Genomic DNA, 13,112 nt, shown 5'->3' with positions numbered 1-13,112 from the left:
AGCTGGTGTCAGATAAAAGAAAAATGGACCTTAGCCATCCAGACATGGCATACTTCACGTTGCCAATGTGAAAATGGCCGAAGGAAGCAATAATGGCTGTGCTTGTGGAACATTTATTCTTTAAAATGCACAGCAAACACACACATGGTCGCCAGCCTGCAGAACACCGGCCTCCTCCCCAGGCTACTGTCCGGGAGCCCCGAGTCAAGGTGAAGCCAAGCAGCCTGTTGCCACCCGAGAACCCTAGCTTGGCCTCTGGTCTTCACACCCCAGCCCTTCAGTTTTCTTGTCTGTGTTCCCAGCTAGCCTCTGAAATTTTGCAGAGGAGGCACTGCTCTGCTCAAATCTGTATTCTTAGCATCTAACATAGGACCATGCATATAATAGGCATTTGATAACTGTTTGAGCAAATGAGATTCAGTAATATTAAATGGTTTGCTTATGGTGACTCAGGGTGGATCTAGAGCTGGTTACATAATTTTTTCTTATAGACCCTGTGCTTCTAGACATTTTGCATTTGTGTCTGTATGTATAAGTATGGTTGGATGACTCCTTAACGCTATGTAAAAATGAAAAGACCTAAACAGTATGACTAAATTTAAGTATTTGGATTATTATACTAAAACAGCTCCTACATTGTTAGGTACTGAATATAATTTCTCAGATACTCGGTATTTTGCATTATTTCTCCTTCAACGTCTGAGGGATAAACAGACCTTTGTTAGACAGAATTTAGCTACTGAATAACTCATGAGTAGTCAGTTATCAGTTATTCATGAGTTGAATTCAATGCTAATCTACTAGTGATGAAATTAAAACTGGGTTTCCATTTTGTGACCTTGCTAAAGGAACTTCGCCCTGGTCTCCGGATGCTTATGTGGTTTTCTTGCTATTTTCCAAGTAGCATTTCTAACAGTAGTTTAATGAATACCTACTGCTTGCTTGCTGTCTTTTACTGCCCCCCCAGTTTTTCCCCAGAGATGTAGGGGCTCCTCACAGTTCACTATTTTGGTGTCATGAATCAGAATTTTTTTTCTAGGTTGAGATCCTGTTGATTTGGTTTCATAATTCTCTATTCGTTTGCTTCCTAGAACTTGTTTAATTAATAATCCAATTGCTTTGTAATATAATTGGTTCCTTTGGCAGTAAATTTCCTTTATGGTTTTTTTTTTTTTCCCTGAAACTGAAATCCTCCATTTTACCTTTCAAAATGGGACCAGTAAATGGTTCTGTGTAAATGAAGACTTTCATGGAAATGAACAATATGAACAGTTTTTCTCCCTCTTTGAAAGATGGAGCCAAACTAATGCCAGGGTTTAGAAGTGATGATTTCCATTATTCCCTTTTCACAGGTCTTCCTGCCGGGAAATCCAGTTCCTTTTATTAAAGCAAACCCAGCTGCCTGCTGTCTCCCTTGGGCTCATTTAAAACTTGAAGTCTCTCCTGTATTGCAGAACTTGTTTCAACTCCCCATTAAACTTGTTTTCTAGGAACTTTACTTGTTTCTCATAAGCATGTTAAAAAAAAAACCACAATGGTTATAGCGAACAAAAATCTCCAGGATTATTTAAATTGGATTAAAATATGCCAGAGCCTTGGTGACAGTAATCTCAAATATGAAGTCCTTTGTTTCTAGATTCACCAAAAAACTAATTAAAAAAAGAACTCTTTTCCATTCCATTTTTTATGACATTTGCTGTTCAGTCTCTCCATAGCTTTAAGTATCTGATTCTGAGTCAGAAGGGAGTTGCGTTGGCTTACTGAAAATCTTCTTCCGAATGCTTTAGTGGGATGTGGGTTTATATACATAAATATTTTATGAACTACTTAACCATTTCTTGTAATTTTCATTTAACATACTTGGTGTGGAAATTTCATGTTTCCTTTAAAGCATCTTGAACACACTTCTTAAAATATAAATATTGCTATCATTTGAACTAAAGAATAAAAACATGCATATTGATTCTGCGATTATACCAATCAAGTTGGGAAAGGGAGCCATGGAAGGAACTTGGGGTTTCTGGCTTTCAGTTAATAGTGACCGTGGGTTGAGAGGTTGCATCTTGGAAGCCCTGGTAGGTACCATATTGGATTACTGAGGTCACTTGAACCTAAGGATTTGGGATTTTGGGTCACTATAATACCATGATTCTGCTTAAAGATTCCCTAATAGATTACATTTTGATATTTGCAATTTCAGAGCAGTAAACTAGAGGAGAAAGAAAGACTTCAAGAAAACCTAAGAAGAGAAGCATTTAGAGAGCACCGACAGTAGTAAGTTTGTATCTTCTGAACTTTGTACTTTTATAGACCTTGTTTGTTCTGCCTTTGAATTCTAGGTAACATCAAGACCTCTGTTACTGGATTATTGGCTGTTATATTAATTATATAATTAAACTCTGTCATTATGTAAGTGAGGTTGGAGGTTGGATACCTCTGTACTTACCAGAGTATTCTTTGTCAATATGAAATAATATTGCTAAATTTGAGAAATCCCCCATTCTAAGAGGGCTGATTCTTTGATGATCCAAGGTACTTCTGATAATGTTGACTTTCAAAACACTGATATAAGGAAGGTAATATTTGAAAAGAAGTACCCAAGCAGAATCTAAACTAGTGAGGGATTTATCAAATGGACTGAAGACTAGTCATCCTTGTACTTTTGTAGACTAAAATTGAGAAATGAGCAATTATTGGCAGAATTCCCAATTGGCAGTCATACATCAAAGTCTATTTTCTAGTAGGATTTGGGAATATCAGCAGCTAATATGTATAGGGCAATTTCTATAAGCTTTATAATGTAGGTAATCTACTGTTATACAGGCTTTAAAGAGAAGCTCATGTCCTAACTCTCAGTAGCTAGATTACCTGCAAACTGCTTAAAAGTGTAGAAAAAGCCAAGAACCATATTTCATCTTATTTAACTTGGGTATATATATAATATATATAAGCTAGGTTAATTCCAAATGTGGTAGAATTAAAACCAAGCAGATCTGGATTCAGAGTCCTAGTTGCATTATCCACCTGTGACCTTGCACAAAGTACTAAATCGTATTTAAAAAAAAAAAAAGGATGGCAGTATCTCTCCCATAAGCCATTTGTAAGGATGAGATAAAATAGTTTACATAAATGGCATAAAAGTGCCTGGATTCTACGGAGAGACAAATGAAACTTCTTACGGCGGTCCTTGTTGAATGGATCAGACCACTTGTATTTTGTAGAGACTGGGTAATGATTCTGGTCCTGCCCAGAACTGGCTATTGGTCTCCACTTTCAGATGGATGATCCTCTGACTGCCTCCTGTTCTCTCTCTCTTCCCATGGTCATACCTCATTTTCAGAATTTAAGATTATTCTAATGTTGGGGTGAGCATATGTGACACCCTAAACCATGTTGCTCTTCTAAGTACAGTGTCCTCTGTCTGTCTCATTCCACTGCAACTATTCTGCCTCTCTCCTAAGCAGCTCCTTCTTGCTTTGAGTCTCAGAGAGAGGAGTGGGAAGAAGTTTCTCAGTGCCTTACTTTGCTTCTTAGCAAATTGGGTACTTGGCTTCTGCTTCTTAGGCCACAAAATGGTAGAAGGGATGGGTTGGGTGGAAGTGCCAAGGAGTGACATCATCTTTCCAAAGTTAAAATAGGCATTGCCCTCATTTGAGTCCTTGATTCCATAGCATATCTTTCCCTGCTGTCCTTCTAAGTTAGGAAGGGGGGGAGGGGGCGAGTGGGAGGCTGAAACACCAGGAAAAATGAACTGTGTTAGAGAGCGATAGCAGGAGGGAGGCAATAGACTAAGGGTACATTATTGCCTTTCCCTTCATTGGTTGGAGGATGGATGAGAGTATTTCTAGGCCAGCCAGAGGAGTTGAAGGAGATAAGGGTACAGTTGTAGCCTAGGGGCACAATAAGAACCAATGCATTTATCTCCATGTCATTCTAGTTTTAGGCTGGAGAAGGGAAGACCTGCTTACCTACGAGGGGAGGGGTCTTAGGTACAGGACTAGGAAGTTGAACAAACACATTCTCTGGAGAGTTTTAAACATGGTAAGGTGAAGAAAAAGAGATTCTCAGAGTCTGAAAGGGCATAGGGGGTTGTGACCCTCAGTCACCTTTCTTTCATAGTTGTCCAGCTTGTTTTATTTTTGAGAGCAGAGAAGAGAGGAGAGGGAAGGGAGAGAGAGAGAGAGAGAGAGACCCTCCCCCTTCGGTCACGTGTGCAGGGGTGGGGCAGAGAGAGGGAGACAAAGGATCCAAAGCAGAGACATCCATGTGGGGCTCAAACTCCGAAACCATGAGATCATGACTGAGCCAAAGTCAGTCGCTTAACTGACTGAGCCACCCAGGCACCCTGTCTTCCAGCTTCTTGAGGTGTGCTTTACTAAATACTAGAGATCAATCACCCGTTTTCTTTTTCTCTGAAGAAAAAAGTTTTACCCTTAGCCACCTCCTCTACCATCAGTGGAGCTGAATTCAATTACATGCACATTTCACTCTTGGGCTTTCTTCTGCTTATCATGAAAGTCCCAGTTAACCAGGAAAAAGGAGTTGACTAAAAATGAGAAGTATCTCAAATTGATTTTTAAAGCATATTGAGAAACCTAAAAAAATATGTGAGGAGTTTTTTTTAAAGAGTATTTTGAACTACTTTTGAAATTAAAAGACTGATAGCTCATGAAGTGAATGATCATTATACAGCTAGAAATATGAAAGGGACTCCTTGGAAAACATGGAACCTCTGTATAACATGCCTTTATCATACCTTCTTCTTATCAGTTTATGGTACAAAAATTGTCTAGGAGAACTGTTAGAATTTTAATAGCACAAAGATTTCACCAGACCAAGCAGACTATTCTCCATTCCCCAATGCCCTTACCCTCCCCAAAAATTTACATTATCCCGAGGCTGTCAGACCAAGGAACACAAAATAGAACACAGCTAAGAAAGTCTTCCAAACCAGTTAATACCTCATGTCCTTGCTAGTTTCAGCAGACGGTGATATTTGGTTCAAATAGCAGACCAGGAATGGTCGTGGGTTTTTCTTTTTTCTTTTCCTTTCTTTTCTTTCTTTCTTTTTTTTTTTTTTTTTTTTTTTTTTTTTTTTTTTTTTTTTTTTTTTTTTTTTTTTTTTTTTTTTTTTTTTTTTTTTTTTTTTTTTTTTTTTTTGGAGAGTAGTACATCGATGGACTTGAGCAGACTGTAAATTCAAGCTGCTGGAGAAAAAGCTCAGGATAGCATCCTGGGGCACCACCATGAGAATCTTAATGCGCTCTTCCTCAACACCTTATCCCTGACTTCGTTCATTTGCTTCTGATTATTTTTAGTGTTGTCAATTATTTAGCTAACAGGCAGAAAACTAGGCTTTTATTGACATCCAAAGGGGCTCTCCTGAGTGTAATAATGAAGGCAGTTTATTGAATGCCTGTGAGGTTGCTTTCTAATTGTACACATTAATCTGCCCATGCGAGCTGGCTGGAAATACACAAGCAGACGGTGTGTGCAGATGGGGCACACACGCCGACTTTTATGAAAAGACCTCTGGAATGTACTTCTGCAGCACTGTCTTTTCCTTAAAAACCGAATGACTGTGACTATTTCAATTGGCAGCTGAGAGCAGACCAGATTAATGGTGCATTAAGTCTGCTACTCTGGCTGGGGACAGATTCATTTCACAGTTTAGAATAAGTTCTAGGATTCTTGAGCACAAAAAGCAAAAAGTAAAAATAGGCACCTAACCTTGGTGTCATTTTCACCATTATTTTTACTTTCTGTAATTCCTTATACAAAGTCAAATGTGGTATTTTTCAGGAAGGTCTTTTCTATTAATCAATATTACTGGTGGATGTGAGGATTTGAAGTGATAGATAATAAATTTTTGTGCTTTTTAAAAATATCAATGGGAGGATGTTGGGATATAGGGGATTTAAAACACGGAGTAAACACATCTCAACATTTAAAAGTTTGAATGGTACCTCATTTTGAGGGTTCTAGTCATCTTTCTAATTATGTTTTTTTGGATATATATAGAGGCAAGTTTGAATTGTGAGCCTATTTGACCAGTGATTGGGGCTCACAAAGGGTGACAGCAATCAGGTACATTTTCTGTGTGGTTTTAGGAGAAACAAGGCTCTCTTAAGGAATGCTCGAGAGCTAACAACTGGGTATCTTCCAAACATTTAAAATGTTAATTCATTTCTAATCATCATTTAATGTAATGGACTATACATTTGTACAGTTTTTTTTAAATACAAAACACTTGGCTCTTTGAAATAAGCAAAATATTAAAAAAGGCCGCTTTCTAACTGAGAACCTCTGCAGTGTCAGGAGTATTAGGCATATTATATGCATTTTTTCTTCTAACTTTCAGATCAGCTCTATTAAGGGTATATCCTCCTCATTTTACAGATGGAGGGTTGAGTCATTTAAATTGCCTGAAGTCACTGAGACCATAAGTGATGCTGCCAAAGCTTGAGATTTGTGGAGACTGGAGAAAATAGGTCATCGGGAGGTGTGGTGTAGTTGGAAGGTCAGAATATCTGCCTAGGGTGGGGGCTATAGGCACTGGAGTTAAGCGGGGGCATGAAGTTCAGTAAAGAGAGCAAGATTTGGGCAGTGTTGACTTCTGTTTCCTTCTACCAAGATCTGTATTTTTCTTAGAGTAGCTGAAAGAAAAACTGAGAAAATATGTTTACCTTCCTCATTTTCATCATATATGAATGCTGTCCTTTTCCTGGTCCAACACTGGGTTAGTACCATAGTTAAACTTACTGTAGAGTATGTGGGTTTTTTGTGACCTTTCCACGCAGTACTCTGCTCCTACGTGCTGTTTCCAATAATTGTAGGGGAGAGAGGGCTTACTTTTTCTTCTTTTTTAAAATTTTAATTTAATTAATTTATTTTTTATAGTTTATTGTCAAGTTGGTTTCCATAAAACACCCAGTGCTCATCCCCACAACTGCCCTCCTCCGTGCCCATTACCCCCCCTTCCCCCCACCCCCTTCAGCCTTCAGTTTGTTTTCAGTATTCAAGAGTCTCTCATGGTTTGCCTCTCTCCTTCTCCCTAACTCTTTTGTTCCCCTTCCCCTCCCCATGGTCCTCTGTTAAGTTTCTCCAGTTACACTTATGAGTGAAAACATATGGTGTCTGTCCTTCTCTGCCCGACTTATTTCATTTAGCATGATATGAGAGGGCTAAGTTCTTAAAAAACTAGTTGAGGAAGGTCTTGGAACCAAGCTCATTCCAAAACAGGACCTTCCTATTCCTAAACTGCCAAGCACCACCTTGAGTTCAGCCTATCGATTGAAATGTTGGGAAGTTTACTTCATTTCCACGGTCAGAACCATGCATCTCTTTTATTTCCATTTGAATAATAGTGTGATTAGTTCCTATGAGGCACATCTTCATCTATTTTAGTTTCCTAGAATGGAAGATCTAGGCAGGTCTGCTGAATATGCACACTTAGGCCCCAAGTTTGCCTTCTAATATGCTCCCCAAACTTCTAATGCCCTTCACGGGAGCTTGCAAAAGACACTTAAGGGCTAAATCGATCCCTTATCCATATGGTAGGCTTAAATCCAACTTTGCATTTTATAATACAAGTAAGGTGAATTGAAAGTCATCCTATTCATAACTTTCTATCTTATGCTAATGAAGTGAACTTATAGATACAAAAATCCCCTATCTATTTTGTTCAGAATAAGACTGAATATTTTATGGGAAATCTGATGTGAGAGAATCCTTGCCTGCTGAATGTTAAATCATGCTGATGGTTAAGACCATATCAAAATTTCTACCACTATCCACCCTTCCTGTGGATGTCCTAGCACACATTAACTTTTTCATTCCCACTGCCACCACCCTCCATAGGTATCTCACATGCCACTTGCATTGTGGCTTCCATCTCCTTGTCATCCCCTGGGCTACTGGAATGGCTTCATTCCTGTCTCTGCTAACTGTCTTTCTTTCAGTTGTCTTATATGTTTTGTTGGATTTCATTTTCTAAAGCACAGCTTTAATCATGTCACTACCCTATTCTAATAGGTTATAAATTCCCACAGGTTATAAATTGAATTCTCAACTTCTTAGCTACATCGTGGGGGGATGGTGGACCACCTTGGTAAGATGTCAGAACATGCTAGGATTTGGGCCTGTGTTAGGTGACTGGAGGAGGCTTTGAGGAAGCAGGGCTTCCTTCTGGGTTGAATGTTATCATTGTGATTATGTATCTTCATTTCATCTAAAACGAGAGAAAACCTGAGTGATTAATCACAATTGTAATGTGATTGATAAAGAAGCATAGTCACACAAATTAGGTAGGAATTTGGGGGTGTTTGGTCACTTTGGTCATTTAGACAAGGTTTGTCTATCTTTTTTTGCTCAGATATGTTAACGAATGGTCTTATTTTTGTCAGGGTCCATCACAGCCCCAGAGTGACCTCTTTTGATGTTGATATTGTGTGAATTGCTTCCAACAGGAGAACACTAAGCCCTAGCTCTGAGCGCCAGGCCAGGTCCTGGATGCCAGGGATAGCTTCTTGCTTTCTCAGTAGGTAATTAGCAATTGGTAAAAGGTGAAAGTTGACTAATGTCTTATTTATAAACTGGTTGCACTTAATTATTTTATCACTGGGACCTGGTATCATCAGTGTTTTCCTCTTGTGAGGGCAAATATGGGGTCAGACTGCTTGGGCTCAGCCTGTAACCTTCCTGCTCATAGATAATGTTGAAGAGCATTATCTAACTCCTTGAGCCTCTGTTTCCTCATGTAGGGCATGGGGGCGGGACTGGTATTAGTTACTAACTCACAAGAAGATTAACCACTATAACCCATGTAAGTGATCTAGTATAGTGCGTGGAGGGAGAAGCTAACAAGAGTCTGAAGTCACTGCAAGCGAGGACAGCACAGGGGGAAGTAAGAGAGGGACCGCTGATTCTGGCCTTTGTTCCCGAGAATAGAGCCTAGGAACTTCTTTCTGACACAGGAAATTCACTAAGGCCATGGGACCCAGGAAGTGCTCCTGGTAAATCTGCTGTACCTGGGGGAATATGTGCGTACCGCCCCCCCCCCACCCCCCATCCTGGAGAAAAGCTACCTGCAGAGCCAACTTTATTGCTTCTGTGTGAGTTCTAAGATCTTTACTGAAAAATAATTAACACAAAACGAACTCCAGTCAAACAAAGAATGAATCCAAGAAAAAGGAAGGGAGAAAGTATCACAACAGCTGTGAACAAAGAATATAGTAAAACTTATAATCAGCTGTGTGATAGACCTTTCTCTTTTTAAAAAAATTAAGAATAAGCATGATCACATTAATATAGATGATTTTAGTGCTAGAAGATGCACAAGGAAGAGAAGGAGGTAGGAAGTAACATGAGTATTTTTTTCTGTGTGAGTAAAGGCTGTGAACTCTGCATATTGATAGAAGACTAATATGTGTTTTATGTGTTTAATTATATGTACAGATAGGATATATAACATAAAAACATTAAGAGAAAAAAACACAACCATGAAATACACTGAAATACAATGAATACAATGAATATATAATCCTTGTGATATAAGGCAGAAAAGAGGAAGAACTATAAACAAGTCAGCAATCACAGAAAAGGTATACAGGCCAAATCTCTTTATTAAAAGAAGTGTTCCTGGACGGCATAAAAAGGTGAAATTCTAGGTATATGCTACTACAAGAGATACCATAAAACAGAAGAGATGAAAATAAAGGATTGAAAAGTATAACCATAAATGCCAACAAAAGAAGGCAGTTTCATTACTATCACCATTAAAAGAAGACAAGTTGAATTCATGGTGGAAAAGCATTCAACAGGATAAAGGGTATTTTATAGGGATAAAATACATAAACCAAAAGATAGTTTGAATTATAAATCTATATCAGTTTGAAACCTATAAAATAAACTGCTAAAGTCTGTAATATAGATAATGGATTTGTAGATTTTCATCTTTTCTTTCTTTCTTTTTTTTTTTTAAGTTTATTTTTGAGAGAACAAGCACAAGCAAGTGAGGGGCAGAGAGAGAGGAGACAGAGAATCCCAAGCAGGCTCTGCACTGAGCCCACAGAGCCCGATGTGGGGCCTGAATTCATGAACTGTGAGATCATGACCTGAGCCAAAATCAAGAGTTGGATGCTTAACCAACTGAGCCACCTAGGTGCCCTACATTTTCCTTTTTATTTAACTAATTCTCCATAGAAATTAGCAGATCATGTGAACCAAAAAATTACATAAGGAATAGAAGATTTGAAAAACACTCAGTATGATTATATAGACAGTTATAAAGTGTTGTACCTAGTTTATGAAAATACAGAATCTTTACAAATATTGATGTAACTACAACTGACCTTGACTAAGGTTTCAAAGTTTCTCAGAAAATCCCTCCAATACTCCCAAATCCTAGAGAACCACTATTCCTAAGGAAAATGTAGTAAAATTAGAAATCAAGCAATAAAAAATGTTAGTGTCCAGGGCATCTGGCTGGCTCAGTCAGAGGAATATGTGACTCTTGATCTCAGGGTCAGGAGTTTGAGACCCATATTGGGTGTAGAGATTACTTAAATAAACAAAAAAGGAAATTTAGCACCTATTCCCATAAATTTTTTTCTAATCACTTTTCTAAATGACGATTAGGGTACAAATTGAAACCCAAACTGAAATTACAAATTACTTTAGGATAAAAGAATACAAATTTTAAAGTATCCCATGTTAAAATCTATAGAATGTTGCTATTAAATTATTTAGAAAATAAAGAGTTTTAAAAGCATTTAGTAAAAATGGAAATAAAAAAACCTAAGCTTTTTATTAAGATAGTAATATAACAATAAGATAAGTACAAATAGAGAAAAGGAAGGATAATACAGGAAAAAAATGTTTTAAAATGTTTGTTTATTTTAAGAGAGAGAGAAAAAGAGAGCAAGAGCACACGCATGTGAGCAGGGAAGGGGCAGAGAGAGAGGGAAAGAGAATCCCAAGCAAGCTCTGTGCTGTCAGCCCAGAACCCTCCATGGGGCTCAATTTCATTAACCATGAGATCATGACCTGAGCTGAAATCAAGAGTTGGATGCTTAACTGACTGAGCCACCCAGGTACCCCAGAAAAATATTTTTGATGAGGTAGAAAATGAACTAATCGTCTGTAAATTAACCCCAAAGCTAGTGGTTTTCTTTTTTTGAAAATTCTGTTAAAATTTCAGACCAATTTTTAACTTGAACTTGTCTGACTTAAAAAGAAAAAAAAGCTCCAAAGACAAGAAAGGAAGTATAGCCAGAATTCTGGAAGAGCAAAATACTATGTCCTACTTCTAATTGTTAATTTTTTTCACTCAGATTTCCTCATTTATTTCCTGGGAGAATATACATGACTAGACATGAAGCCTGAATAGAGTAATAACTAGAAATGGAAGAGAAAATATAGTTTGACTTTTACCTAAAAAAGCCCAACTGAGTTGTTTTGTTTTTGTTTTTATTTCTTCAGTGAGTTCTACTAAACCTTCAAGGAAGGTGTTAGATTTCATTTGAAATCCTAAGAAAGAAGCCAGCTTTTCCAGTGAAATCTGGAACAGGATGATGAGAGTGCTTGTTATTACTGCCCTGTTACTAGAGACTGTTCCTATTTTTAACAAAGAAATAATCTAAATATTGGAAAGAAAGAGATAAATGTCTCTGATTATCTGTCTAAACCATCCCAAATGGATCAACTAAAAAATAATTAGAACTAACACAAACAGTTCAACTAACATCAATGAATCTAAAGCTAATATGCAAATATTTGTCTGTACCATGTCTGTACCATTTTCTGTACCATGAAAAGCTCATTACAAAGTATAATTGAAGAAAAAACCCATTTAAAATAATAAGCATACTTTAAAACAGGTGAGTCAAATAGATAGATCCTACATAAATAAAATACCTCAAAGAAGATGAAAATAAATGTAGACCATTTACTCTAAAAGGAAAAAAAAATCAGTATTATAAAGGTAATATTTCTTCTGAACAGGACCTTTTGTGGAATTTGATAAACCAAGTTTAAAGAGAAAACAATAAAAAAGCAGATACACTTGAAAATGAGAAATTGAATGGACTTGGGAGAGGCTTGTTGTGCCAGGTATCATATGTGTTAATATAAAAGTATGGTAGTAATAAAGTGTTATTGGCATTATAATAAATCTGTTCAGTGAAAGAATCTAGAAGTAGGCCCACGCACATGGGCATTTAGTATTTAGGATTTCAGCTATTGAGAAAGGTATCCTTTCAAATCAGTGTCAAAAAGACAATTTGACAAATTGTATTAAGCCAACACAATTAGAATATGAAGAAGAGTGTTTTTAGAAAGGAGATTCTACTTCCAAAATGATAAGTCACACATATAACTCAGAAGCCATAAGGAAAAATACAGATCTGAATGCAGAAAAAGTTTGTAGGTGATGCAGTGAACCGTGTTACAAGTGAGTCTAGGAGAAAATATTTGCCTCAAGAGTAATGGACAAAGGCTTAATTTCACAAAGAACTCTTATAAATTAGTAAGAAAAAGACAACTGTAGAAAAATTGACAAATGGTTTGAACTAGCATTTAAAAGAGAAGACATATAAAATCAGTAAAAATATTTGGCCTAACTAATGATCAGAGAAATACAAAAAAATTTGACACTGGCCAAGATGTGAGTGTATTGATAATATCTAGCATGAGGCAATGTGCTTTCGTGTATTCAACTATGAGCATGTGGTATAGGTCAGACACCACACTAGGTTCCTAGGTTCTAGGTATGTATGATGAATAAAGCCAATCTAGCCCCATGACCAAATGTGGAAATTCAGATAATAAACCAGATGACCAAGAAATATATAGGACAACAGATTCTCATAACAGTTCTCATAATTCCTATGAGAGAACCTAGTGTAAGATAGTGATCTCTACCAGTGATCAAGAATATGGAGACTGGAAGGGGAGAATCTCCTTAGCGTGTAGGGAAGACCTGAATCTCTGAGAAAATGACAGTTGAACGGAAGGCCAAGGAAGGAATGAGTCATGCTGAGAACCAGGGACCTGGGTCCTAGGCTGCAGGAGCAGCACCCAGTATTTTCGATAACCTGAAAGGATGCTAATAT

The 13,112-nt window shown here is 37.5% G+C and overlaps 1 protein-coding gene across 5 annotated transcripts in view; it reads left to right on the top strand.

The window, feature by feature from the left end:
• The window catches only part of EPSTI1 (epithelial stromal interaction 1), an 82,378-nt gene that overhangs the window by 26,715 nt on the left and 42,551 nt on the right, over positions 1-13,112 (top strand). For all 5 annotated transcript variants that reach the window (XM_029936685.1, XM_029936684.1, XM_029936681.1 and 2 more), the window contains exon 6: positions 2,201-2,274. In XM_029936685.1, the coding sequence (XP_029792545.1) occupies positions 2,201-2,274 (74 nt within the window). The remainder of the gene's footprint in view (positions 1-2,200; positions 2,275-13,112) is intronic.

Source organism: Suricata suricatta, chromosome 4 (assembly GCF_006229205.1).
Source record: "Suricata suricatta isolate VVHF042 chromosome 4, meerkat_22Aug2017_6uvM2_HiC, whole genome shotgun sequence".
Taxonomy (NCBI): Eukaryota; Metazoa; Chordata; class Mammalia; order Carnivora; family Herpestidae; genus Suricata; species Suricata suricatta.
The sequence above is the reverse complement of the archived record's forward strand: the minus strand, read 5'-3'. Positions and strand labels throughout refer to the sequence as shown.